Source organism: Cherax quadricarinatus, chromosome 60 (assembly GCF_038502225.1).
Source record: "Cherax quadricarinatus isolate ZL_2023a chromosome 60, ASM3850222v1, whole genome shotgun sequence".
Lineage (NCBI taxonomy): Eukaryota > Metazoa > Arthropoda > Malacostraca > Decapoda > Parastacidae > Cherax > Cherax quadricarinatus.
Genome location: NC_091351.1, coordinates 10,801,152 through 10,826,293, shown reverse-complemented (window position 1 = coordinate 10,826,293; position 25,142 = coordinate 10,801,152). Strand labels below are relative to the sequence as shown.

The window sequence follows — 25,142 nt, the reverse complement described above, 5'->3', positions numbered from 1 at the left end:
TATCGTGTATACTTATTTATCCTCTTTTTCTTAAAATATGTATTACCTATAACTAAACCCCTTTCTATACAAAGTTCAATCAAAGGGCTCCCATTATCATTTACACCTGGCACCCCAAACTTACCTACCACACCCTCTCTAAAAGTTTCTCCTACTTTAGCATTCAAGTCCCCTACCACAATTACTCTCTCACTTGGTTCAAAGGCTCCTATACATTCACTTAACATCTCCCAAAATCTCTCTCTCTCCTCTGCATTCCTCTCTTCTCCAGGTGCATACACGCTTATTATGACCCATTTCTCGCATCCAACCTTTACTTTAATCCACATAATTCTTGAATTTACACATTCATATTCTCTTTTCTCCTTCCATAACTGATCATTTAACATTACTGCTACCCCTTCCTTTGCTCTAACTCTCTCAGATACTCCAGATTTAATCCCATTTATTTCCCCCCACTGAAACTCTCCTACCCCCTTCAGTTTTGTTTCGCTTAGGGCCAGGACATCCAACTTCTTTTCATTCATAACATCAGCAATCATCTGTTTCTTGTCATCCGCACTACATCCACGCACATTTAAGCAACCCAGTTTTATAAAGTTTTTCTTCTTCTCTTTTTTAGTAATTGTATACAGGAGAAGGGGTTACTAGCCCATTGCTCCCGTATGTAGAAAATAAAAAAAAAACAGCAGTAATCAAAAGATTGCAGAGGAACATAACAGGTCCAGTGACTAGAGTCCTACACTCTGTTAAGAAATTTACAGTAGAAATTACACCTACCATCCAACTTACGACCTGCTCGACATACGACCATTTGACTTACGACCGTGTTTTCTATGCCAAATTTCTGGGAAATAAACAACTGTCTGTGTTGTACACAGTGTTTATCCTAAACCTTTCAGTATAAAATACAGTACTAACAGCATAAAAAGTAAAGTAAAAATGAAATACCAAAATAAAACAATAAAATAAACTCATTTAGAAAATGTGATGTTGATATTCAGTAGTAAGGTTCGACTTGCGTCCATTTCGACTTATGACCAGTTTGTCGGAACCGAACACGGTCGTAAGTCGGATGGTACATGTAATTAGTTACAAAAGTAGTATTGGCTTCAGTAACATTAGTAATGAGCTGGTTACACAACAAATTCAGTTGCATACCATAAGTATTACAATCAAGCATATTTACAGCATTATGTTACAAAGAAACACTGGAATAAGGAACTAGCAACTGTACTCACCTAGTTGTGGTTGCAGGGGTCGAGTCTCAGCTCCTGGCCCTGCCTCTTCACTGGCCGCTACTCGGTCACTCTATCTGTTCCATGAGTTTTATTATACCTCTCCTTAACCCTTTGACTGTCGCGGCCGTATATATACGTTTTACGAGGTACCGTGTTTGACGTATATATACTCATAAATTCTAGCGGCTTCAAATCAAGCAGGAGAAAGCTGGTAGGCCTACATGTGAGAGAATGGGTCTGTGTGGTCAGTGTGCACCATATAAAAAAAATCCTGGAGCACGCAGTGCATAATGAGAAAAAAAAACTCCGACCGTTTTTTTTAATTAAAATGCCGACTTTGTGGTCTATTTTCGTATAGTATTTATGGTTGTATTCTCGTTTTGTTGGTCTCATTTGATAGAATGGAAGACATATTATAGAAATAGAGATGATTTTGATTGATTTTACTATAAAAAGAACCTAGAAATGGAGCTCAAAGTAGGGGAAATGTTCGATTTTTGCCAATGTTCAAAAGTAAGCAAATGATGCCATTTTCCAGTAAATGTCCAACTAGCCATTCTAATATGCAGTCATGAATGGGTTGATGTTATTTATACAATTATTACAGTATTGCAGTAGTCTGCATAATAGTAAGTCTTCAATTTTTTGTTTGAATAAAAATTCAAAATAGAAAGCAAGAGTAATATCAGAGGGGCCTGGAAACACGACTGATGAGCAAATAAAATGTTATTTTAGAGCCAGGAATGTCTGCATTGTTCATTCTGGACCTTATTTTGAAATTGTCATATTTTTTAGTTTTCGTGAAATTGGCCAAATTGCAAATTTCTGACCACATTATTAGGTAGTTGAAATCGGTAAATGGGCAGTTTCTTGTACTCAATCGATAGAAAAAATGGAGTTCTAAAGAAATAGCTATGAGTTTGGGCGACTGGAATAATGGAATTAGCCAAAAATAGGGCTCAAAGCGGGCGAAATCGCCGATATGTAAACAGCGCCGAGGTCGCTAACTTCGCGAGAGCATAATTCCGTTAGTTTTCCATCAAATTTCGTTTTTTTTGGTGTCATTACAATCGGGAAAAGATTCTCTATCATTTCATAAGAAAAAATATTTTTTTTTTTTTTTGAAATTTTGCGACACCAGGACGTAAGACGTATATATACGGCCGCGACAGTCAAAGGGTTAAAGCTATGTATAGATCCTGCCTCCACTACATTACTTCCCAGACTATTCCACTTCCTGACAACTCTGTGACTGAAGAAATACTTCCTGACATCCTTGTGATTCATCTGAGTCTTCAACTTCCAACTGTGACCCCTTGTTGCTGTGTCCCATCTCTGGAACATCCTGTCTCTGTCCACCTTGCCTATTCCTCTCAGTATTTTATATGTTGTTATCATATCCCTCCTATCTCTCCTGTCTTTCAGTGTTATCAGGTTGATTTCCCTTAACCTCTCCTCGTAGGACACACCCCTTAGCTCCGGGATTAGTCTTGTTGCAAACCTTTGCACTTTCTCTAGTTTCCTTACATGCTTGACTAGGTGAGGGTTCCAAACTGGCACTGCATACTCCAGTATAGGCCTAATGTACACAGTGTACAGGGTCCTGCATGACTCCTTATTAAGATGTTGGAATGCTGTTCTCAGGTTTGCCAGGCGCCAGTATGCTGCCACAGTTATTTGGTTGCTGTATGCCTCATCAGGAGATGTGCCCAGTGTTATACTCACCCCAAGATCCTTTTCCTTGAGTGAGGTTTGTAGTCTCTGGCCCCCTAGACTGTACTCCGTCTGTGGTCATCTCTGCCCTTCCCCAATCTTCATGACTTTGCACATGGTGGGGTTGAACTCCAGGAGCCAGTTGCAGGACCAGCCCTGCAGCCTGTCCAGATCCCTCTGTAGTTCTGCCTGGTCCTTGTTTGATTGAATTCTTCTCATCATCTTCACATCGTCTGCAAACAGGGACACTTTGGAGTTCATTCCTTCCATCATGTCGTTCACAAATACAAGAAACAGTACCAGTCCTAGGATTGATCCGTGGCACCCCGCTCATTACAGGCGCCCACTCTGACACCTCATCACGTACCATGACTCGCTGTTGTCTTCCTAACAGGTATTTCCTGATCCACTGTTATGCCTTTCCTGTTATCCCTGCCTGGTTCTCCAGCTTTTGCACTAATCTCTTGTGTGGAACTGTGTCAAATGCCTTCTTACATTCCAAGAAAATGCGATCTACCCACTCCTCTCTCTTGTCTTACTGCTGTCACCCTGTCATAGAACTCCAGTAGGTTTGTGATGCAGGACTTCCCATCCCTGAAACCGCGCTGGCTGTCGTTGATAAGCTCATTCCTTTCTAAATGCTCCACCACTCTTCTCCTGATAATCTTCTCCATGACCTTGCATACTATACATGTCAGTGACACTGGTCTGTAATTTAATGCTTCGTGTCTCCTTTTTTAAAAATTGGGACTACATTTGTTGTCTTCCATACTTCAGGTAATCACCATTTCAATAGATGTGTTGAAGATTGTTGTTAGTGGTACACATAGTGCCTCTGCTCCCTCTCTCAGAACCCATAGAGAGATGTTATCCAGTCCCATCACCTTTGAGGTATCTAGCTCACTGAGCAGCCTCTTCACTTTTTCCTCAGTTGTATGTATTGTGTCCAACACTTGATGGTGTACCCCACCTCTGCCTTTCTGGAGGCCCTTCTGTCTCCTCTGTGAACACTTCTTTGGATCTCCTGTTGAGCTCCTCACATACTTCACAGTTATTTTTTGTGACCTGCCCCCCTTCCTTCCTCAGCCTGATTACCTGGTCCTTGATTGTTGCATTCCTCCTGATGTAGCTGTACAACAGCTTTGGGACAGATTTGGCTTTCACTGCTATGTCATTTTCGTATTGCCGTTGGGCCTCCCTTCTTACCTGTGCATATTCATTTCTGGCTCTTCGACTGCTCTCCTTATTCTCCTAGGTCCTTTGCCTTCTATACTTCTTCCATTCTCTAGCACACTTAGTTTTGGCCTCCCTGCACCTTTGGGTGAACCACAGGCTCATCCTTGATTTTTTGTTACCCTTGGGTACAAACCTCTCCTCAGCTTCTTTGCATATTGTTGTCATATATTCCATCATCTCGTTTACTGACTTCCCTGCCAGCTCTCTCTCCCACTAAACCCCATGCAGGAAATTCTTGATGCCTACGTAACCCCCTTTCTTGTAGTTTGGCTTCATTCGTCTGGCCCTTCCTACTTCCCCCTCCACCTGTAACTTTACTATGTAGTTGAAACTCAGAACCACATGATCACTGGCCCCAAGGGGTCTTTCATATGTGATGTCCTCAATATCTGCACTACTCAAGGTGAATACTAGGTCCAATCTTGTTGGTTCATCCTCTCCTCTCTCTCTAGTAGTGTCCCTTACATGTTGGTACATGAGGCTTTCTAGTACCACTTCCACCATCTTAGCCCTCCATGTTTCTTGGCCCCCATGTGGCTCTAGGTTCTCCCAATCTATTTCCTGTGCACTGCTAATTAAACAAGCTACAAAGGCTATGAATTATTTACAGCATGGAAAGTTTGGGTATTTATTAATAATTTCTGGTAATATATCACTGTGCATGAACTATTTAAATACAGTATTTTTGAACATTTGTGAATATTTAAAGAGCTTGGTTACAGGGGATAACCCCAATACAGCCTTGTTTACAGATACGTAATACCAAAATGTATGAAGAGCATACAAAGTGTCGAGGATGAAAGAAGGCTGCAAGAAAATTTAGATTTCAGGAATGGTTGAGTGAAAGGTTTCTGGAATTTAAACTGGGCAAAAGCAACATTAGAAAGTTGGGAAATGGGGAAAGAAGGTCCAAAACAGAGTGCCACATAACTAAACAAAGCTTGTAGTATGCAGCCACTACCAGTACACTTGTAATGCTGATTGCTATTTGAATTTTAGGAAAACAAGGGCTCATGCATATTGCATCACAGTACTATATATCTTCTTTCAACGTACTGGCTGCATCCCACCAAGGCAGGGTGACCCAAAAAGAAAAAGAAAAGTTTCTCTTTTTAACTTTAGTAATGTATACAGGAGAAAGGGTTAGTTGCCCTTTGCTCCCGGCATTTTAGTCTCCTCTTATGCCATGCATGGCTTATGGAGGAAGAATTCTGTTCCATTTTCCCATTGAAATAAGAGGAAATAAAGAAGAACAAGAACTAGTAAGAAAATATAAGAAAACCCAGAGGGGTGTGTATATATGTGCTTGTACATGCATGTGTAGTTTGACCTAAGTGCAAGTAGAAGTAGCAAGATGCACCTGAAATCTTGCATATTTATGAGACAGGAAAAAGACACCATCAATCCTACCATCATGTAAAACAATTACAGGGTTTCGTTTTACACTCACTTGGCAGCCATAATTTTATCTAAATTGGACCATAAGGACCAGGTATTTTCTTCTGCTCCTGCCATTACTCTTTCAGGACAAGGTGTCACTCATCATCAGGGAGGGTTAGGTGTCATTCATTCATTACCAGGGATAGCATTTGTGTCTGAGGAAGTTTTTCAGATACCTATGACCAGAGGTCTATATACAGTGTAACACCTCATTGTTGAATCCTCAAGATGAACAATGCCTCAGTTATCTTATATCCTTCATGATCCCACACAACCTACAGAATTAAGTACAGTAGAACCTCTACTTACGAGTTTAATCTGTTCCATGACCTTGCTCGCAACTGGATTTGCTCGTTTGCAGAGTCAATTTTCCTCATTTAAATTAATTGAATTGGAATTAATTCGCTCCAGTGGAATTCCAGGCACGAGAAAATACTTTAATAATTTCCCTAATGTCAACTCTACAGCTTATTTATCTATCACAATTCTTGTAATATGGCATAATAAACAATATTAATAACAAAGAAACATGATATATACACTAAAATGAATAAAAAGCTACATGTCATTAGGTATGTGGCTAGTGGTGGTGACAGCAGCCATTGTTGTTGGGGTTTATAGGGCCACCACAGAGGTCATTTCTGCTCCTGACTACATGTGTAGAGAACCTAGGACAACCTAAAAAAAATCAGAGTGACTTATAAGTGCTACACTCTTAATTCTTCAATTAATTGCTAAACTCTTAATGCTACACTTTGCCACTGCTGCTTCATGTTGTCTGCCACTGCTGCTTCATGTTAGTCTGCCACTGCTGCTTCATGTTGTCTGCCACTGCTGCTTCATGTTGTCTGCCACTGCTGCTTCATGTTGTCTGTCACTGCTGCTTCATGTTGTCTGCCACTGCTGCTTCATGTTGTCTGTCACTGCTGCTTCATGTTGTCTGCCACTGCTGCTTCATGTTGTCTGTCACTGCTGCTTCATGTTGTCTGTCACTGCTGCTTCATGTTGTCTGTCACTGCTGCTTCATGTCTGTCACTGCTACCTCATGTTGTCTGCCACTGCTACCTCATGTTGTCTGCCACTGCTACCTCATGTTGTCTGTCACCGCTGCTTCATGTTGTCTGTCACTGCTGCTTCATGTTGTCTGCCACTGCTGCTTCATGTCTGCCACTGCTACCTCATGTTGTCTGCCACTGCTACCTCATGTTGTCTGCCACTGCTACCTCATGTTGTCTGTCACTGCTGCTTCATGTTGTCTGTCACTGCTGCTTCATGTTGTCTGCCACTGCTGCTTCATGTCTGTCACTGCTACCTCATGTTGTCTGCCACTGCTACCTCATGTTGTCTGCCACTGCTACCTCATGTTGTCTGTCACTGCTACCTCATGTTGTCTGTCACTGTTGCTTCATGTTGTCTGCCACTGCTGCTTCATGTTGTCTGCCACTGCTGCTTCATGTTGTCTGCCACTGCTGCTTCATGTTGTCTGTCACTGCTGCTTCATGTTAGTCTGCCACTGCTGCTTCATGTTGTCTGCCACTGCTGCTTCATGTTGTCTGCCACTGCTGCTTCATGTTGTCTGCCACTGCTGCTTCATGTTAGTCTGCCACTGCTGCTTCATGTTGTCTGTCACCGCTGCTTCATGTTGTCTGTCACTGCTGCTTCATGTTGTCTGCCACTGCTGCTTCATGTTGTCTACCACTGCTGCTTCATGTTGTCTGCCACTGCTGCTTCATGATGTCTGCCACTGCTGCTTCATGATGTCTGTCACTGCTGCTTCATGTTGTCTGTCACTGCTGCTTCATGTTGTCTGCCACTGCTGCTTCATGTTGTCTGCCACTGCTGCTTCATGTTGTCTGTCACTGCTGCTTCATGTTGTCTGCCACTGCTGCTTCATGTTGTCTGTCACTGCTGCTTCATGTTGTCTGTCACTGCTGCTTCATGTTGTCTGCCACTGCTGCTTCATGTTGTCTGTCACTGCTGCTTCATGTTGTCTGTCACTGCTGCTTCATGTTGTCTGCCACTGCTGCTTCATGTTGTCTGCCACTGCTGCTTCATGTTGTCTGTCACTGCTGCTTCATGTTGTCTGCCACTGCTGCTTCATGTTGTCTGTCACTGCTGCTTCATGTTGTCTGCCACTGCTACCTCATGCTGTCTGCCACTGCTGCTTCATGTTGTCTGCCACTGCTGCTTCATGTTGTCTGTCACTGCTGCTTCATGTTGTCTGTCACTGCTACCTCATGCTGTCTGCCACTGCTGCTTCATGTTGTCTGTCACTGCTGCTTCATGTTGTCTGTCACTGCTGCTTCATGTTGTCTGTCACTGCTGCTTCATGTTGTCTGCCACTGCTGCTTCATGTTGTCTGCCACTGCTACCTCATGTTGTCTGTCACTGCTGCTTCATGTTGTCTGTCACTGCTGCTTCATGTTGTCTGCCACTGCTACCTCATGTTGTCTGCCACTGCTGCTTCATGTTGTCTGCCACTGCTGCTTCATGTTGTCTGCCACTGTTGCTTCATGTTGTCTGCCACTGCTACCTCATGTTGTCTGCCACTGCTGCTTCATGTTGTCTGCCACTGCTACCTCATGTTGTCTGTCACTGCTGCTTCATGTTGTCTGTCACTGCTGCTTCATGTTGTCTGCCACTGCTGCTTCATGTCTGTCACTGCTACCTCATGTTGTCTGCCACTGCTACCTCATGTTGTCTGCCACTGCTGCTTCATGTTGTCTGGCACTGCTACCTCATGTTGTCTGTCACTGCTGCTTCATGTTGTCTGTCACTGCTGCTTCATGTTGTCTGCCACTGCTGCTTCATGTCTGTCACTGCTACCTCATGTTGTCTGCCACTGCTACCTCATGTTGTCTGTCACTGCTGCTTCATGTTGTCTGCCACTGCTGCTTCATGTTGTCTGCCACTGCTGCTTCACGTTGTCTGCCACTGCTACCTCATGTTGTCTGTCACTGCTGCTTCATGTTGTCTGCCACTGCTGCTTCACGTTGTCTGCCACTGCTACCTCATGTTGTCTGCCACTGCTGCTTCATGTTGTCTGTCACTGCTGCTTCATGTTGTCTGCCACTGCTACCTCATGTTGTCTGCCACTGCTGCTTCATGTTGTCTGCCACTGCTGCTTCATGTTGTCTGCCACTGTTGCTTCATGTTGTCTGCCACTGCTACCTCATGTTGTCTGCCACTGCTGCTTCATGTTGTCTGCCACTGCTACCTCATGTTGTCTGTCACTGCTGCTTCATGTTGTCTGCCACTGCTGCTTCATGTTGTCTGCCACTGCTGCTTCATGTCTGTCACTGCTACCTCATGTTGTCTGCCACTGCTACCTCATGTTGTCTGTCACTGCTGCTTCATGTTGTCTGCCACTGTTGCTTCATGTTGTCTGTCACTGCTGCTTCATGTTGTCTGCCACTGCTGCTTCATGTTGTCTGCCACTGCTACCTCATGTTGTCTGTCACTGCTGCTTCTTGTTGTCTGCCACTGCTGCTTCATGTTGTCTGTCACTGCTACTTCATGTTGTCTGCCACTGCTGCTTCATGTTGTCTGCCACTGCTGCTTCATGTTGTCTGCCACTGCTACCTCATGATGTCTGCCACTGCTGCTTCATGTTGTCTGCCACTGCTGCTTCATGTTGTCTGCCACTGCTGCTTCATGTTGTCTGCCACTGCTGCTTCATGTTGTCTGCCACTGCTACCTCATGATGTCTGCCACTGCTGCTTCATGTTGTCTGCCACTGCTACCTCATGTTGTCTGTCACTGCTACCTCATGATGTCTGCCACTGCTGCTTCATGTTGTCTGCCACTGCTGCTTCATGTTGTCTGCCACTGCTGCCTCATGTTGTCTGTCACTGCTGCTTCATGTTGTCTGCCACTGCTGCTTCATGTTGTCTGCCACTGCTACCTCATGATGTCTGCCACTGCTGCTTCATGTTGTCTGCCACTGCTACCTCATGATGTCTGCCACTGCTGCTTCATGTTGTCTGCCACTGCTACCTCATGTTGTCTGTCACTGCTGCTTCATGTTGTCTGCCACTGCTGCTTCATGTTGTCTGCCACTGCTACCTCATGTTGTCTGCCACTGCTGCTTCATGTTGTCTGTCACTGCTGCTTCATGATGTCTGCCACTGCTGCTTCATGTTGTCTGTCACTGCTACCTCATGTTGTCTGCCACTGCTGCTTCATGTTGTCTGCCACTGCTGCTTCATGTTGTCTGCCACTGCTGCTTCATGTTGTCTGTCACTGCTGCTTCATGTTGTCTGTCACTGCTACCTCATGTTGTCTGCCACTGCTGCTTCATGTTGTCTGCCACTGCTGCTTCATGTTGTCTGTCACTGCTGCTTCATGTTGTCTGCCACTGCTGCTTCATGTTGTCTGCCACTGCTGCTTCATGTTGTCTGTCACTGCTGCTTCATGTTGTCTGCCACTGCTGCTTCATGTTGTCTGCCACTGCTGCTTCATGTTGTCTGCCACTGCTACCTCATGTTGTCTGTCACTGCTACCTCATGTTGTCTGCCACTGCTGCTTCATGTTGTCTGCCACTGCTGCTTCATGTTGTCTGTCACTGCTGCTTCATGTTGTCTGCCACTGCTGCTTCATGTTGTCTGCCACTGCTGCTTCATGTTGTCTGTCACTGCTGCTTCATGTTGTCTGTCACTGCTGCTTCATGTTGTCTGTCACTGCTACCTCATGATGTCTACCACTGATGTCGCCAAAGAATCGAACATTTCTGCTATTTTGATCTCAATTTCAAGGTACTTTTCATCATGAAACCAATTAAAATCATATTTATTTTTGTAGTATATCTTCCATTCTATCACATGAGACCAAATAAAAAGAGAATACAACCATAAAAACCATATGAAAATATACTGCTAAGGGGAGGCTAATGGTGAGAAGTGAACTCTGTTATTTATGGTCTGATTTCTTTCACTTTTGGTGTACGTTAAGAAGCATCTTTTCATCATACATTGCCCAAGTTTCAATAAGACAGTCCAACAAACAACTTAGATACAATTCCCTAGATCAAGAACAAGAACCCCCTCACCAGTGTCAATTAACCTCCCTTGAGGCCTGCTCGCATCTAGAAATTTTGCTCGTGTCTGGAAGCAAAAAATCGACCGAGCAGCTGCTTGTATCTGGAAAAACTTGCACATGGATGCACTCGTAAGTAGAGGTTCCACTGGACATGCATTACAAACAATAGCAAAGCAAACAGCCTATTTCATCTTTCTGCTCATCGCATCTCTTACTTCTCCCTTCCACTTTGGAAAGTCCTTGTTCCCAATTTGCCCTTCTCCTCTTGCAGTTTCAGTCTCATTTCACTGCTTTGGACTCTTGCTCACACATCTTTGATCAGTTCCAACCACAATGTGATACTACTGAAAACTCAAAAAACAACTGAGAGTGTTTGATACATAGATATTTTTCTTGATCATGTGACTGCGGCAGCCAGTTAATATTTTCATGGCAGACATGTGTACAGTTCTCATTGCTGTTTTCCTCACTGCTACTATACCCATCTTAGCTGTATGACCCTTGTGAGGTTAGCACTTAGCCACCTGTGGCCTGGTGGCTAAAGCTCTCGCTTCACACATGGAGGGCCTGGGTTCGATTCCCGGTGGGGCAAAAACATTTCAACATGTTTCCTTACACCTGTTGTTGTGTTCACCTAGCAGCAAATAGGTACCTGGGTGTTAGTTGACTAGTGTGGGTTGCATCCTGGGGGACAAGATTGAGGACCCCAATGGAAATAAGTTAGACAGTCCTCGATGATGCACTGGCTTTCTTGGGTTATCCTGGATGGCTAACCCTCCAGGGTTAAAAAAATGAAGAAAATCTTATCCTATTTTAACTTGTCATCTACAGTAATTTCAAACTGAAAAATGCATTGCATGTGATTCAGATCTTTGATTAGCACCTCCATGTTTTTCACATGCAATGCTAGTTATTCTGTAAATTCTCTATGGCTTTTTTAGATGAAAATGATTTACAACAATTAATTCTGACATTCCTTCTTTTGCCCTTAAGGTCGCCCTCATCACTTTCACCTTTTTCCCTCTACTAACTGCTTCACCTTTGCCATGCAGCACTGAATGACACAAACAAGTTTAATGCTTTTCATGATTATGATAAAAACACAGAAAATAATGACTCACTGTTCACTTAACAACACCAATTCTGCCATTACGTCATCTCACAAATATTTCACAGCTGCATAACACAGCACAAGCTTAATACATGCCACTGCTTAACTTTAAAACCAAGCATCAATCATTGTATCTCACTGAACTGTCAGTTCTCATCCCCACACCTGTATGAAAAGCTACCACCTGTTGCTTGATGCCAAGTGACCTGCATAACATACCAAAATCAGTAGACTACTACTTCACATTCACTTGACCTTTGTCTTGCTTATGCTGAACTATTGAGAATGGGTACAGTATATTCCTCGGGCCTTGAAGCCTTCCTCTTCAGGCTGGATGATGCCCACTATTATAGTTTACATTTTGTGGCTTCTAAAGTTATTTCTTTACAGGATCACAGTGATACCCAATGCCTTCATTCTTTGCTCTTTTTCATTATCTAACAACCTACAGTTCTCACAAATGATATTGAGTCTAATAATTTCCATCAACATCCCTCCTTATTGTAGTTTTTTAATCTCAGTATTCAAGCCCTTGGAGATCCTTTTCTATTCCTCATTTTGTCATTCTTCCTGCCTCTCTGTTTCTCACTTTCACTTTAGAAATATCCATATGTTCCCTATCTTTTCATCCCTCCTTCCCTTTCTAATGACTTCTTTGTCTACCTCTCCTAAAATTTTTAATCATACACTCTGATATATGTACTCTGTTTACCATGATGGCTCCAAATTATCTGCAGGAGAGGGGAATGCTTCTGTCTACCTATCAATAAATTTTTTAAATGTGTTTTTGGCAGTCTGTTAATATATTTACAATCGAACTGTATGCCTTAACTGCAGCTATCGTCCACATTGTTAACATGTCTGCCTCATCATTTGTTGCCATGTCTGATTTTTACAGCACATTGCAAGTCGATCTTTCAAATCTTCTTGTGCTTTGCATTCAGTATTATCTCTATTGCATCTTTACAAGATAAAAGAGTTGTCTTTTGCTAGATTTTTCAGTTATTTTGGGTAATGAACTTGGAAGGTTCCTTTCCATGCTTAGTGGTTTGCAATCTTCTGACAGACTAGAATCAACCAGCTTTCACCTGGCACATTTGAGAGTGCTGGTAGCATCATTATTCCATAACAAATTAATTTTCTTACGACAAAACCACATCTGGGCTACCTGAGATAGTGATTCAGATAAATTAAAATTAGATTCTAGAGATACTGGATACTGTCTTAAAATCTAAAACATTAAAAGCAATTTTACCTGAGGGAATAAGATCCTTAATGCGCGAGTTGGTTTCGTTTTCCACAGTTGTGTTTATCTCTTTCCGTACTTTTTCATCTTCTTCAAAATTTACTGTCTTTGAGGAGCTGAGGTACTTTTCTTTCAAGATGTTGTTGAAGTCACTCAAGACAGTTAATTTGTCAGATATGTATGCCATATTGGATGTCCTTAGCTCATAGTGAACTACTTCAGTCTGTAATGCAATATAAAAAATATAAGAAATTTGTTCATGCTAATTCTTAACTCTACCAATAATAATAATATTTAAAGAAAGGAAAATATGATCACTGGTAAATGCCTAAATCCTATAATATACATTAAACCCACAAAAACATTAATTATGCATAACAATGTCTAATACAGTATCAACATTATTGTTTGGAACCAGAAAGGCAAAACTTCAGAGAAATTATCTCAGTTGAAGAAATATCATTTACTGTTTATGACTTTGTATAAGTCGACTTTTTAGGCATAACATTTTTGTATCCTAAACTAAAGGTTGACTAATAGGCTGAGTATAAAAGTTGCTGATGCATGGTAGAGGTGAAAATAAGGCCACAGTACATTACTGTAGCTGGAAAGTAACTCCACTAACCTACTGATGCTATGATGTTAGTACCGTAACTTATATCACAGTTTGTATATATGTTGGTAGAATTATCGACAATATGTAAAGTAAAAAGACACAAGTGCAACTAATGTGACATTTTATTGTGGCAACGTTTCGCTCTCCAGGAGCTTTGTCAAGCCGTTAACAAGCTATTACATAATGGCTTGACAAAGCTCCTGGAGAGTGAAACGTTGCCACAATAAAATGTCACATTGGCTGCACTTGTGTCCTTTTACTTTATATATCACAGTTGCAAGTTTTATTTGCTACTTATTACATGTTTTATTTGGGTTGCTCAGACACACATTTTTAATAAAAAGAATGTCAAGTTTTATTCAAAATAATACCTAAAATATGAGGAGGATAAAGGCCTTCCTGTCACAAACAAACACAACTGGACAACATCTCAGATGTTGGATGCAACATCTGAGATGTTGCACCTATCATATGCCTTTTCTAAATCCATAAATGCAATGAAAACTTCCCTACTTTTATCTAAATACTGTTCACATCCGTATATGCTTCAATGTAAACACCTGATCTACACATCCCCTGCCCTTTCTAAAGCCTCCTTGCTCATTTGCAATCCTGCCCTCTGTCTTACCACTAATTCTTTCAATAATAACCCTAAAACACACTTTACCTGGTATACTCAGTAAACTTATTCCCGTATAATTTTTACAATCTCTTTCGTCCCCCTTCCCTTTATATAAAGGAATTATACATGCTCTTTGCCAATCCCTAGGTATCTTCCCCTCTTTCATACATTAAACAAAAATATGAATCACTCCAACACTATATCTCCCCCTGTTTTTAACATTTCTTTCATGATCCCGTCAGTTCCAACTGCTTTACCCCCTTTCATTCTATGTAATGCCTCCTGCACCTCCCCCACACTCATATCCTGCTCTTCTTTGCTCCTAAAAGATGTTATACCTCCCTGGCCAGTACATGAAATTACTGCCTCCCTCTCTTCATCAACATTTAAAAGTTCCTCAAAATATTCCTGCCATGTACCCAATACCTCCAGTTCCCCATCCAGTGGCAGCTCGTAGCGCCAGTAATACCTATACTATCATACCACATCAAACTTCTATTTTTAGTCATTTTTATCTTGTTTCAACAAAAAAAAAATAAAAAAATTCGCTTATAAATACATTGAAAACAACATACAACAGATTTTTCCTGTAATATATTTGTCAGATGCAAATTATTTTAGCGTAAGGTTGATGAAGTCATACGTCTGGCAGTGAGCATCTGGGGGGACTGCAGCTCTGCAGCTCCTATCGATGAGCTGCCACTCTCCCCATCTACTAGCTCACTACTCTGTTTTTAACTGACAAATCCATTCATTCTCTAGGCTTTTTTAACTTATCTCACTCCAAAATTTCTTCTTATTCTCAGCAAAAATTTTTGACAGTGCCTCTCCCACTCTATTATTTGCTCTTTTTTGCACTCTCTTCACCTTTCTTTTACTCTCCATATACTCTGCTCTTCTTATAACAATTCTGCTCTGTAAAACCTCTCATAAGTTACCTTTTTCTCTTTCATTCCACCTTTTACCTCATCATTCCACCAATCACTCCTCTTTCCTCCTGCACCCACCCTCCTATAGCCACAAACTTCTGCCCCATATTCTAATACTGATTTTTTAAAACTATCCCATCCCTCTTCAATCCCCCCCACTACCCATATTTGCACTAGCCCACCTTTCTGCCAAAAGTTGCTTATATCTTACCCTATCTTCCTCCTCCCTCAGTTTATACACTTTCATCTCTCTCTTACTTACTGTTGCCATTTTCCTTTTGTCCCATCTACCTCTTCCTCTAACTGTAGCTACAACTAGATAATGATCCAATATATCTGTTGCCCCTCTAAAAACATGTACATCCTGAAGCCTACTCATCAACCTTTTATCCACCAATACATAATCTAACAAACTACAGTGGACCCCCGCTTAACGATCACCTCCCAATGCAACCAATTATGTAAGTGTATTTATGTAAGTGCGTTTGTACGTGTATGTTTGGGGGCCTGAAATGGACTGATCTACTTCACAATATTCCTTATGGGAACAAATTCGGTCAGTACTGGCAGCTGAACATACTTCTGGAATGAAAAAATATCGTTAACCGGGGGTCCACTGTACTTTCATTACGTGTTAAGGAAATGTCACTCTGTCTTACTTTTTTTGGGTTATCCTAGGTTCTCTACACATATGTTGCTATGTATGATAATCTATGCAACTGTATTTGCGTATACCTGAATAAACTTACATACTTACTAATCATACCTTGTATACTTATTTATCCTCTTTTTCATAAAATATGTATTACTTATTACCAAACCTCTTTCTGCACATAGTTCAATTAAAGGCTCCCCATTTACATTTATCCCTGGCACCCCAAATTTACCTACTACTCCCTTCACAACATTTTTACCCACTTTAGCATTACAGTGAAACCTCAAGTTTTGTACTTAATCCGTTCCAGGAGCTAGTACTAAAGTCGAACCGTACTAAAGTCAAAGCAATATTTCCAATAAGAAATAATTTAAATCTAATTCATCCGTTCCAGACCCACAAAAATATTCACAAAAAATACATTTTTTAAAGAATAACTACAGTATTAGAATGTGGGGCAGAAGTTTGTGGCTATAGGAGGGTGGGTGCAGGAGGAAAGAGGAGTAATTGGTGGAATGAAGGAAAGGGTGTGATAAAAGGGAAAAAGGTAGCTTATGAGAGGTATTTACAAAGCAGAAGCGTTATAAGAAGAGCAGAGTATTTAAGGAGAGTAAAAGAAAGGTGAAGAGTGGTGAGAGAGTGCAAAAGGAAAGCAGATGGTAGAGTGGGAGAGGTACTGTCAAGAAATTTTAATGAAAATAAGAAAAAAATTTGGAGTGAGTTAAACAAGTTAAGAAAGCCTAGTGAACAAATCGATTTGTCAGTTAAAAACAGAGTAGGGGAGTTAGTAGATGGGGAGATGGAGGTTTTGGGTAGATGGAGAGAATATTTTGAGGAACTTTTAAATGTCGACGAAGAAAGGGAGGCGGTAATTTCAAGCACTGACCAGGGAGGTATACCATCTTTTAGGAATGAAGAAGAGCAGGATGCGAGTGGGAGGGGGAGGTGCGTGAGGCATTACGTAGAATGAAAAGGGGGTAAAGCAGCTGGAACTGACGGGATTATGACAGAAATGTTAAAAGCAGGGGGGGACAGTGTTGGAATGGTTGGTATTTTTGTTTAATAAATGTATGAAAGAGGGGAAGGTACATAGGGATTGGCAGAGAGCATGTATAGTACCTTTATATAAAGGGAAGGGGGACAAGAGAGATTGTAAAAATTATAGAGGAATAAGTTTACTGAGTATACCAGGAAAAGTACGGTAGGGTTATTATTGAAAGAATTAGAGGTAAGACAGAATGTAGAATTGCGGATGAGCAAGGAGGTTTTAGAGTGGGTAGGGGATGTGTAGATCAAGTGTTTACATTGAAGCATATATGTGAGCAGTATTTAGATAAAGGTAGGGAAGTTTTTATTGCATTTATGGATTTAGAAAAGGCATATGACAGAGTGGATAGGGAAGCAATGTGGCAGATGTTGCAAGTATATGGAATAGGTGGTATGTTATAAAATGCTGTATAGAGTGTTTATGAAAATAGTGAGGCTCAGGTTAGGGTGTATAGAAGAGAGGGAGACTATTTCCCGGAAAAAGTAGGTCTTAGACAGGGATGTGTAATGTCACCATGGTTGTTTAATATATTTATAGATGGGGTTGTAAAAGAAGTAAATGCTAGGGTGCTCGGGAGAGGGGTGGGATTAAATTATGGGGAATTAAATACACAATGGGAAGTGACACAGTTACTTTTTGCTGATCATACTGTGCTTATGGGAGATTCTAAAGAAAAATTGCAAAGGTTAGTGGACGAATTTGGGAGTGTGTGTAAAGGTAGAAAGTTGAAAGTGAACATAGAAAAGAGTAAGGTGATGAGAGTATCAAATGATTTATATAAAGAAAAATTGGATATCAAATTGGGGAGGAGGAGTATGGAAGAAGTAAATGTTTTCAGATATTTGGGAGTTGACATGTCAGTGGATGGATTTATGAAGGATGAGGTTAATCATAGAAATGATGAAGAAAAACAGGTGAGTGGTGCATTGAGGTATATGTGGAGGCAAAGAAGGGAATGTATGAAAGTATAGTAGTACCAACACTCTTATATGGGTGCAAAGCTTGGGTTGTAAATGCTGCAATGAGGAGGCATTTGGAGGCAGTGGAGATGTCCTGTCTAAGGGCAATGTGTGGTGTAAATATTATGCAGAAAATTTGGAGTGTGGAAATTAGGAGAAGGTGTGGAGCTAATAAAAGTATTAGTCAGAGGGCTGAAGAGGGTTTGTTGAGGTGGTTTGGTCATTTAGAGAGAATGGATCAAAGTAGAATGACATGGAGAATGTATAAATCTGTAGGGGGAAGGAAGGTGGAGTAGGGGTCATCCTCGAAAAGGGCAGAGGGAGGGGGTAAAGGAGGTGTTGTGGGCGAGGGGTTTGGACTTCCAGCAAGCGTGCGTGACCATGTTAGATTGGAGTGAATGGAGACAAATGGTATTTGGGACCTGAAGAGCTGTTGGAGTGTGAGCAGGGTAATATTTAGTGAAGGGATTCAGGGAAACCAGCTATTTTATATAACCGGACTTGAGTCCAAGACTCAAGTCCGGTTATATAAAATAGCTGGGAAGTACAATGCCTGCACTCTAAAGGAGGGATCTGAGATATTGGCAGTTTGGAGGGATATATTGTGTATTTTTAAACTGTTGTATTCTGGGCACCTCTGCAAAAACAGTGATTATGTGTGAGTGAGGTGAAAGTGTTGAATGATGATGAAAGTATTTTCTTTTTGGGGATTTTCTTTCTTTTTGGGTCACCCCGCCTCGGTGGGAGACGGCTGACTTGTTGAAAAAAAAAAAAAAAAAAAAAAAAAAAAAAAAAAAAAAATATATATATATATATATATATATATATATATATATATATATATATATATATATATATATATATATATATATATATATATATATATATATATATATATATATATATATATATATATATATATATATATATATATATATATATACAGTGGTCCCTCGATAATCGTAGGGCTCGAGAGTCGTAAATTTCGGAAATCATAGCAATATTTTTGTAAAAACATGGGCTCGCTAATCGTAGATTGATTCGCGAATAGTAGTTCATCCAGGACGTGTATGCATGCTGAGAGCCTGGGTGGCCTCCCTACCCAGCTAGTGTGGCATTGTTTACCAGTGAGCGAAGGTCCCCTCACTTGCTCCTACAAAATATTTCATAATATTCCATTCATTTTTGTGCTTGCAAGTACTAAATAAACTACCATGGCTCCAAAGAAAGCTCCTAGTGCCAAGCCTTTGGTAAAGAAGGTGAGAAATACGATTGAATTTAAGAAAAACATCATTGAACAATATGAAAGTGGCGTAAGTGTGGCCGAACTGGCTAGGATGTATAACAAACCCTATACAACCATGTGTTCCATCGTGACCAAGAAAAAGGAAATCAAGGATGCTGTTGTTGCAAAGGGGGTAAATATGCTGACAAAAATGAGATCACCAGTACTCGAAGAGGTTGAGAAGTTATTATTGGTGTGGATAAACGAGAAACAATTAGCAGGAGATAGTATTATGACATCGATTATTTGTGAAAAGGCTAGGCAGTTGCACGACGATCTGGTAAAGAAATTGCCTGCAACTAGTGGTGATATGAGTGAATTTAAGGCCAGCAAAGGCTGGTTTGAGAGATTTAAGAAGCGTACTGGCATACACAGTTTGAGAGATTTAAGAAGCGTACTGGCATACACAGTGTGATAAGGCATGGTGAGGCTGCCAGTTTGGACCAAAAAGCGACTGAAAAGTATGTGCAGGAATTCAAGGAGCACATAGAGGCTGAAGGACTGAAACCTGAACAAGTGTTCAGTTGTGACGAAGAGAGAGATGGAAGAGAGATGGAAGGAGGTGCCTTCTTCAGAAATTAAGGAGATTTTTGAAATGTGGGGTAGGATGGAAAGATTTATGGAGAAACATCACCCTGAGAAGGATGTTGCAAGCCATTTTGGCAACTTGTACAGTGACAGAGTCTTGGCCCATTTTAGGGAAGTTTTAAAGAGACGCCAGAAACAGAGCTCTCTGGACAGTTTTTTTGCGAGACAGGACTCCAGTGACTCTCAAGCTGGTCCTAGTGGCATTAAGAAACAGAAGAGAAGTAACCCCAGAAAAGCAATTGGTACCTGAGGTGTTGATGGAAGGGGATTCCCTTTCCAAACTGTAAATAATCCAATCTCTCTCCTCCTCCAGTCTTCCATACACTAAGAAGAATCGCCAATAAAGGTAAGTGTTATGCTGTTAATGTTTCATTCATCATGTCCCACCGATACCTCAATGCACCACTCGCCTTTTTTCCTTCATCAATTCTGTGGTTAACCTCATCCTTCATAAACCCATCTGCTGACAAGTCAACTCCCAAATATCTGAAAACATTCACTTCTTCCATACTCTCTCTCTCCAATGAGATATCCAATTTTTCTTTATCTAAATCATTTGATACCCTCATCACCTTACTTTTATCTATGTTCACTTTCAACTTTCTACCTTTACACACACTCCCAAACTCGTCCACTAACCTTTGCAACTTTTCTTTAGAATCTCCCATAAGCACATTATCATCAGCAAAAAAGTAACTGTCAACTCCCATTCTGTATTTGATTCCCCATAATTTAATCCCACCCCTCTCCCCAACACCCTACCAGGAGGTAATTTCCCTCTCTCCTACACACCCTAACCTAAGCCTCACTATCCTCATAAAAACTCTTTACAGCATTTAATAACTTACTACCTATTCCATATAGTTGCAACATCTGCCACATTGTTCCCCTATCCACTCTATCATATGCCTTTTCTAAATCCAAAAATGCAATGAAAACTTCCCTACCTTTGTATAAATACTGTTCACATATATGCTTCATTGTAAACACTTGATCTACACATCCTCTACCCACTCTACAGCCTCCTTTCTCACCTGCAATCCTATTCTCTGTCTTACCTCTAATTCTTTCAATAATAACTCTGCCGTACACTTTACCTGGTATACTCAGTAAACTTATTCCCCTATAATTTTTACAATCTCTTTTGTCCCCCTTCCCTTTATATAAAGGAACTATACACATGTATGTAAATAAACAGTATGTAAATACAGGATTGAATTCTTCCTCCATAAGCCATGCATGTTGTATGAGGCAACTAAAATGCCAGGAGCAAGGGGCTAGTAGCCCCTTCTGTATAAATTACTAAATTTAAAATGAAAAACTTTTGTTTTTCTTTTTAGGTCACCCTACCTCAGTTTGATATGGCTGGTTCATTGAAAAACAAACAAAACAAAAAATACAGGATTGCACTGCAGTTTTTTGAAAGGTATTTTTTTTACCTAAGTGGAAAGAAGTCAAGTTCATCTTCTCTATTGGCTATGCCTTACATGAAAATGGAGAAATTATAGCCAGGTACCAAATGATGCTGTAGTGTGAGAATTGCCAGCAATGAGCATGTACAGGTGTTCCATAACTTACAATGGGGTTACGTTCCAGCTAACCCATCGTAAGTCGAAAATATCATAAGTCGAATATGTATATATGTATATAATATGCTAAATAAATAAATAATAACTGTCACTGAAAAAGTAAACAAATAATTACTGTAACTATCTAAATACCAGCCTTCATGCTGGGTAATTTTCTTAAGTTTCATCTCCAAAGTAATTGCTTTTGCACCATCATAAAGGTGAAATATCATAAGTCAAACCATCATAAGCCAAGGAGCAACCCTATATGTTTACTGACCCCCATGTACTCACCTTGTCATGGATAACAAAGAAGTCAAATGGTCTTATCTCACATACACTACTGTAGTAATTATTGTTTTGTCTTTTGTGGATAATTCTTCCATTATTTCATTTTTTGTTTTGTTTTAATGTATAAAAATAATTATTATACAAATGTTTGAGGCATAAATGGGTGTGTAGGCAACTGTGTGTGTGATATACATACAGTAAGGCCCCGCTTTACGGCGTTTCGCCTTACGGCGTTCCGCTAATACGGCGATGTCAAATTATGACCAAAATTTGCTATACGGCAAGCGGTCTTTTAAATACGGTGCCCCCACCCGTTTTGTTTACATTTTCCGTGACCACATCTATTATGTCACGAAACTTTCCAAAATTTAAAGTGTTTTAAAGTTACTGCATATTTTTTATGTACTCTGATAATTATACTTATGTGTACCTGTACTTAAATATATACTTACACACTGTGCTGGTGTGCAGGTACACATTAAAATCGCTAAGTCTCTCTCCACTCATGATGCCAATACTACGTAATAATAATCACTCTTAGGCACACTAAATGTCTTATTTTACATCAATATAGGCATTTTCATTAATCCATCTATGATATTTTCCTCAAAATTATATATGAAACCCATTACATAGCATATAAACATGATACATACACTCAGAATAAAAACTGATGTAAATATGAGATTTGTTTACAAAGCAGCTGTGTAGGTAGTGTCGGAAGAATTACGTTTTCTCTATTCAAACACTGGGGGGTAACTGTAGAAAAATATTCTTTTCGTATGCCTTTACTCTATGTATAGCAATTCATGACCCTTGTGGGTTTAGTGCTTTTTATAATAAATAATAATAATAATAATAATTATTATTATTATTAATATTAATAATATTATTATTATTATTATTATTATTATTATTATTAATAATATTAATAATTATTTATTTTTTTTTTATTATCACACCGGCCGATTCCCACCAAGGCAGGGTGGCCCGAAAAAGAAAAACTTTCACCATCATTCACTCCATCACTGTCTTGCCAGAAGGGTGCTTTACACTACAGTTTTTAAACTGCAACATTAACACCCCTCCTTCAGAGTGCAGGCACTGTACTTCCCATCTCCAGGACTCAAGTCCGGCCTGCCGGTTTCCCTGAATCCCTTCATAAATGTTACTTTGCTCACACTCCAACAGCAATATTATTAATAATAATATTATTATTAATAATAATAATAATATTATTATTATTATTATTAATATTATTATCTTCATTCACTCTAAAAATGGTGTGTTGCTGTTTGTTTATTCTGAGCTAACTTGTACAACTTGTACACAATGTAAGAGTATTTGTATTGTGAGGTAATTATTATTAAAATAAAAAAATACTGAGGTAAATGTTTTACAAACTCTTACAAATGGACGTGAATGAACTAAAAGTAGACACATATTAATACGCATTTCGCCTGACCAAGTGATCGTCCACTACCTGTTCAGTTTGTGTTCTTACATTGTCTCAACTCTGTATCTCGTTCTCTCTCTCGTTTACTCTTTCGTTAACTAGTTGGCTCTCACTGACGATGGCGTTTAAGGTTAGCTGTAATAAAAAAAGAAGTTGTAAGCCTCTTGCTTTAAGTGCCAAGTTAGAGGATGATGGTGTGCCATTTTGATTTTATTCAATAAACACCCTGCCATTCATCTCTCACACATTAATATTAATATTTTAAGGTAAGTAATAAGTGTACTCTGTGTGTGTATCTTACCTTTTATTGTGTTTTTAATGCCTATTTCTATTGCTAACTTAATGTAAGTTAGTGTAAACTTGTTGTCTGGCATTTATTGCATATTTTATATGCTCTGATAATAATACTTGTGGATTTTATTATTATTATTATAATCAAGGGGGAAGTGCTAAACCCGGAGGATTATACAGCGCTTGGGGGGGGGGATGTGCAAGGCATTCAGGCTTAATTCGGGGAACTGGAGCACAGATCCAATTCCCTAAATCAAGAGCCCCTCACCAACATCAAGGAACCTTCCTTGAGGGAAATAATACTTGTGGAACCGGGTGGAGGGACAACATTACGTTTTCTCTGTTCAGCCATCAGAGAAAACGTGTATGAATCTGCATTTGACCCAGCCACTCCCCCACTCTGCTTTTGTTTACAATTTTCAGCATGAATTATTCATTACTTCAACCTTCGTTAATGATGGCATCTAAAGGTAGTTGTTAGAAATGATTAAATTCAGTGAACAAGGCATGTCGATGTTAATAATATGGCTCTGGGCCACAGTGTAGGTAGCCGGTAGGTGTAGCCCAGGCTACACCTACCGGCTACACCTACCAGCTACCTACACTGACTTTATACAAATAAATACTACTCACCTCTCTTCCTATATTAAGACTACACATATTTTAAGGTAAATAATGAGTGTACTGTATGTGCATTTTACCTCTTTGAGATGTTTTAAATATCGTATATTAAGTATGAGACGGGGAGCCAGTGCTACCTACACCTGGGCTACCTGCACCTGACTTCCTACAAATAAGTACTACTCACCTCTCTCCCTATATTAAGATTACAAATACTTTAAGATAAGTAATGAATTTACTGTGACTGTATTTTACTTTGTGTGTTTTTAATGCCTAGTTCTATTACTAACTTAATATAATTTAGTGTAAACTTGTTCTCTGGCATTTATATGCATTTATAAATGGAAAAAAATGGAGTTCTGCCTTCCGGCGATGTCTGCTTTCCAGCGACAGCCTGGAACCTAACCCGCCGTATAAGTGGAGCCCTACTGTATATCAAATCAAATCAAATCAAGTTTATTCTCTATAAGGATTACAATGCTGAGTTTACAGAATTTGGATATTGTGTGGTTTATATGTTTAAAATACTAATTACAGAGGGGGCCACTAGAACACCTAGCATGTCTAGGCATTTTGGGCAGACTTAGATTAATTCTTAACTTTAAAATATTACAAATTATGTGGTAAGTTGGTATTATGGCTAAGTGACTAAATACTAGTTTGTGAGTTTAGCAATGTGAATGCTTTTGTTTTCGCACAATACATAGTTTCAGTATTGGAGTATCACAGGCCAACTTATGACTAGTTAGGATTCATTATTTTAAGATTAAGATTGATATTTCTGTGTTTATGGTCAAGTGGGTGAGTAAACATAGACACAATAGTTCAAAATGAGGTCCCATGTAATGTAATTAACATCAAGCAATCATCTTAGCACTCATGTGCCAAAAAAATCTTTGTCACTGATATCACAAGTGAGTGAGAATAAAGAAAGTTCTCAGAGTCAGGACAAATTTTCCTGAGAACAGAACACTTGCTAAAGTATTGTACGAGTGTGCAGATAGAGGAAATATCATTAATGTGATGTACAACCCATTATGCTTTTGCAAAGGGTAAATATAATGCAAATGACATAGAGTGGACCCTCTAATTTCGTGATTAATCCGTTCCAGAGAGTCTGCCGAAAATCGGAATTCACGAAAATCGAAACCATTTTCCCCATAAGAAATAATGTAAATCCAATCCATTC

The 25,142-nt window shown here is 40.0% G+C and overlaps 1 protein-coding gene across 6 annotated transcripts in view; it reads right to left on the bottom strand.

The window, feature by feature from the left end:
* LOC128694432 (serpin B6) overlaps nucleotides 1–25,142 on the bottom strand; it is a 139,972-nt gene that overhangs the window by 64,452 nt on the left and 50,378 nt on the right. For all 6 annotated transcript variants that reach the window (XM_070097931.1, XM_053784539.2, XM_053784540.2 and 3 more), the window contains exon 4: nucleotides 13,034–13,247. In XM_070097931.1, coding sequence (XP_069954032.1) covers nucleotides 13,034–13,247 — 214 coding nt within the window. The remainder of the gene's footprint in view (nucleotides 1–13,033; nucleotides 13,248–25,142) is intronic.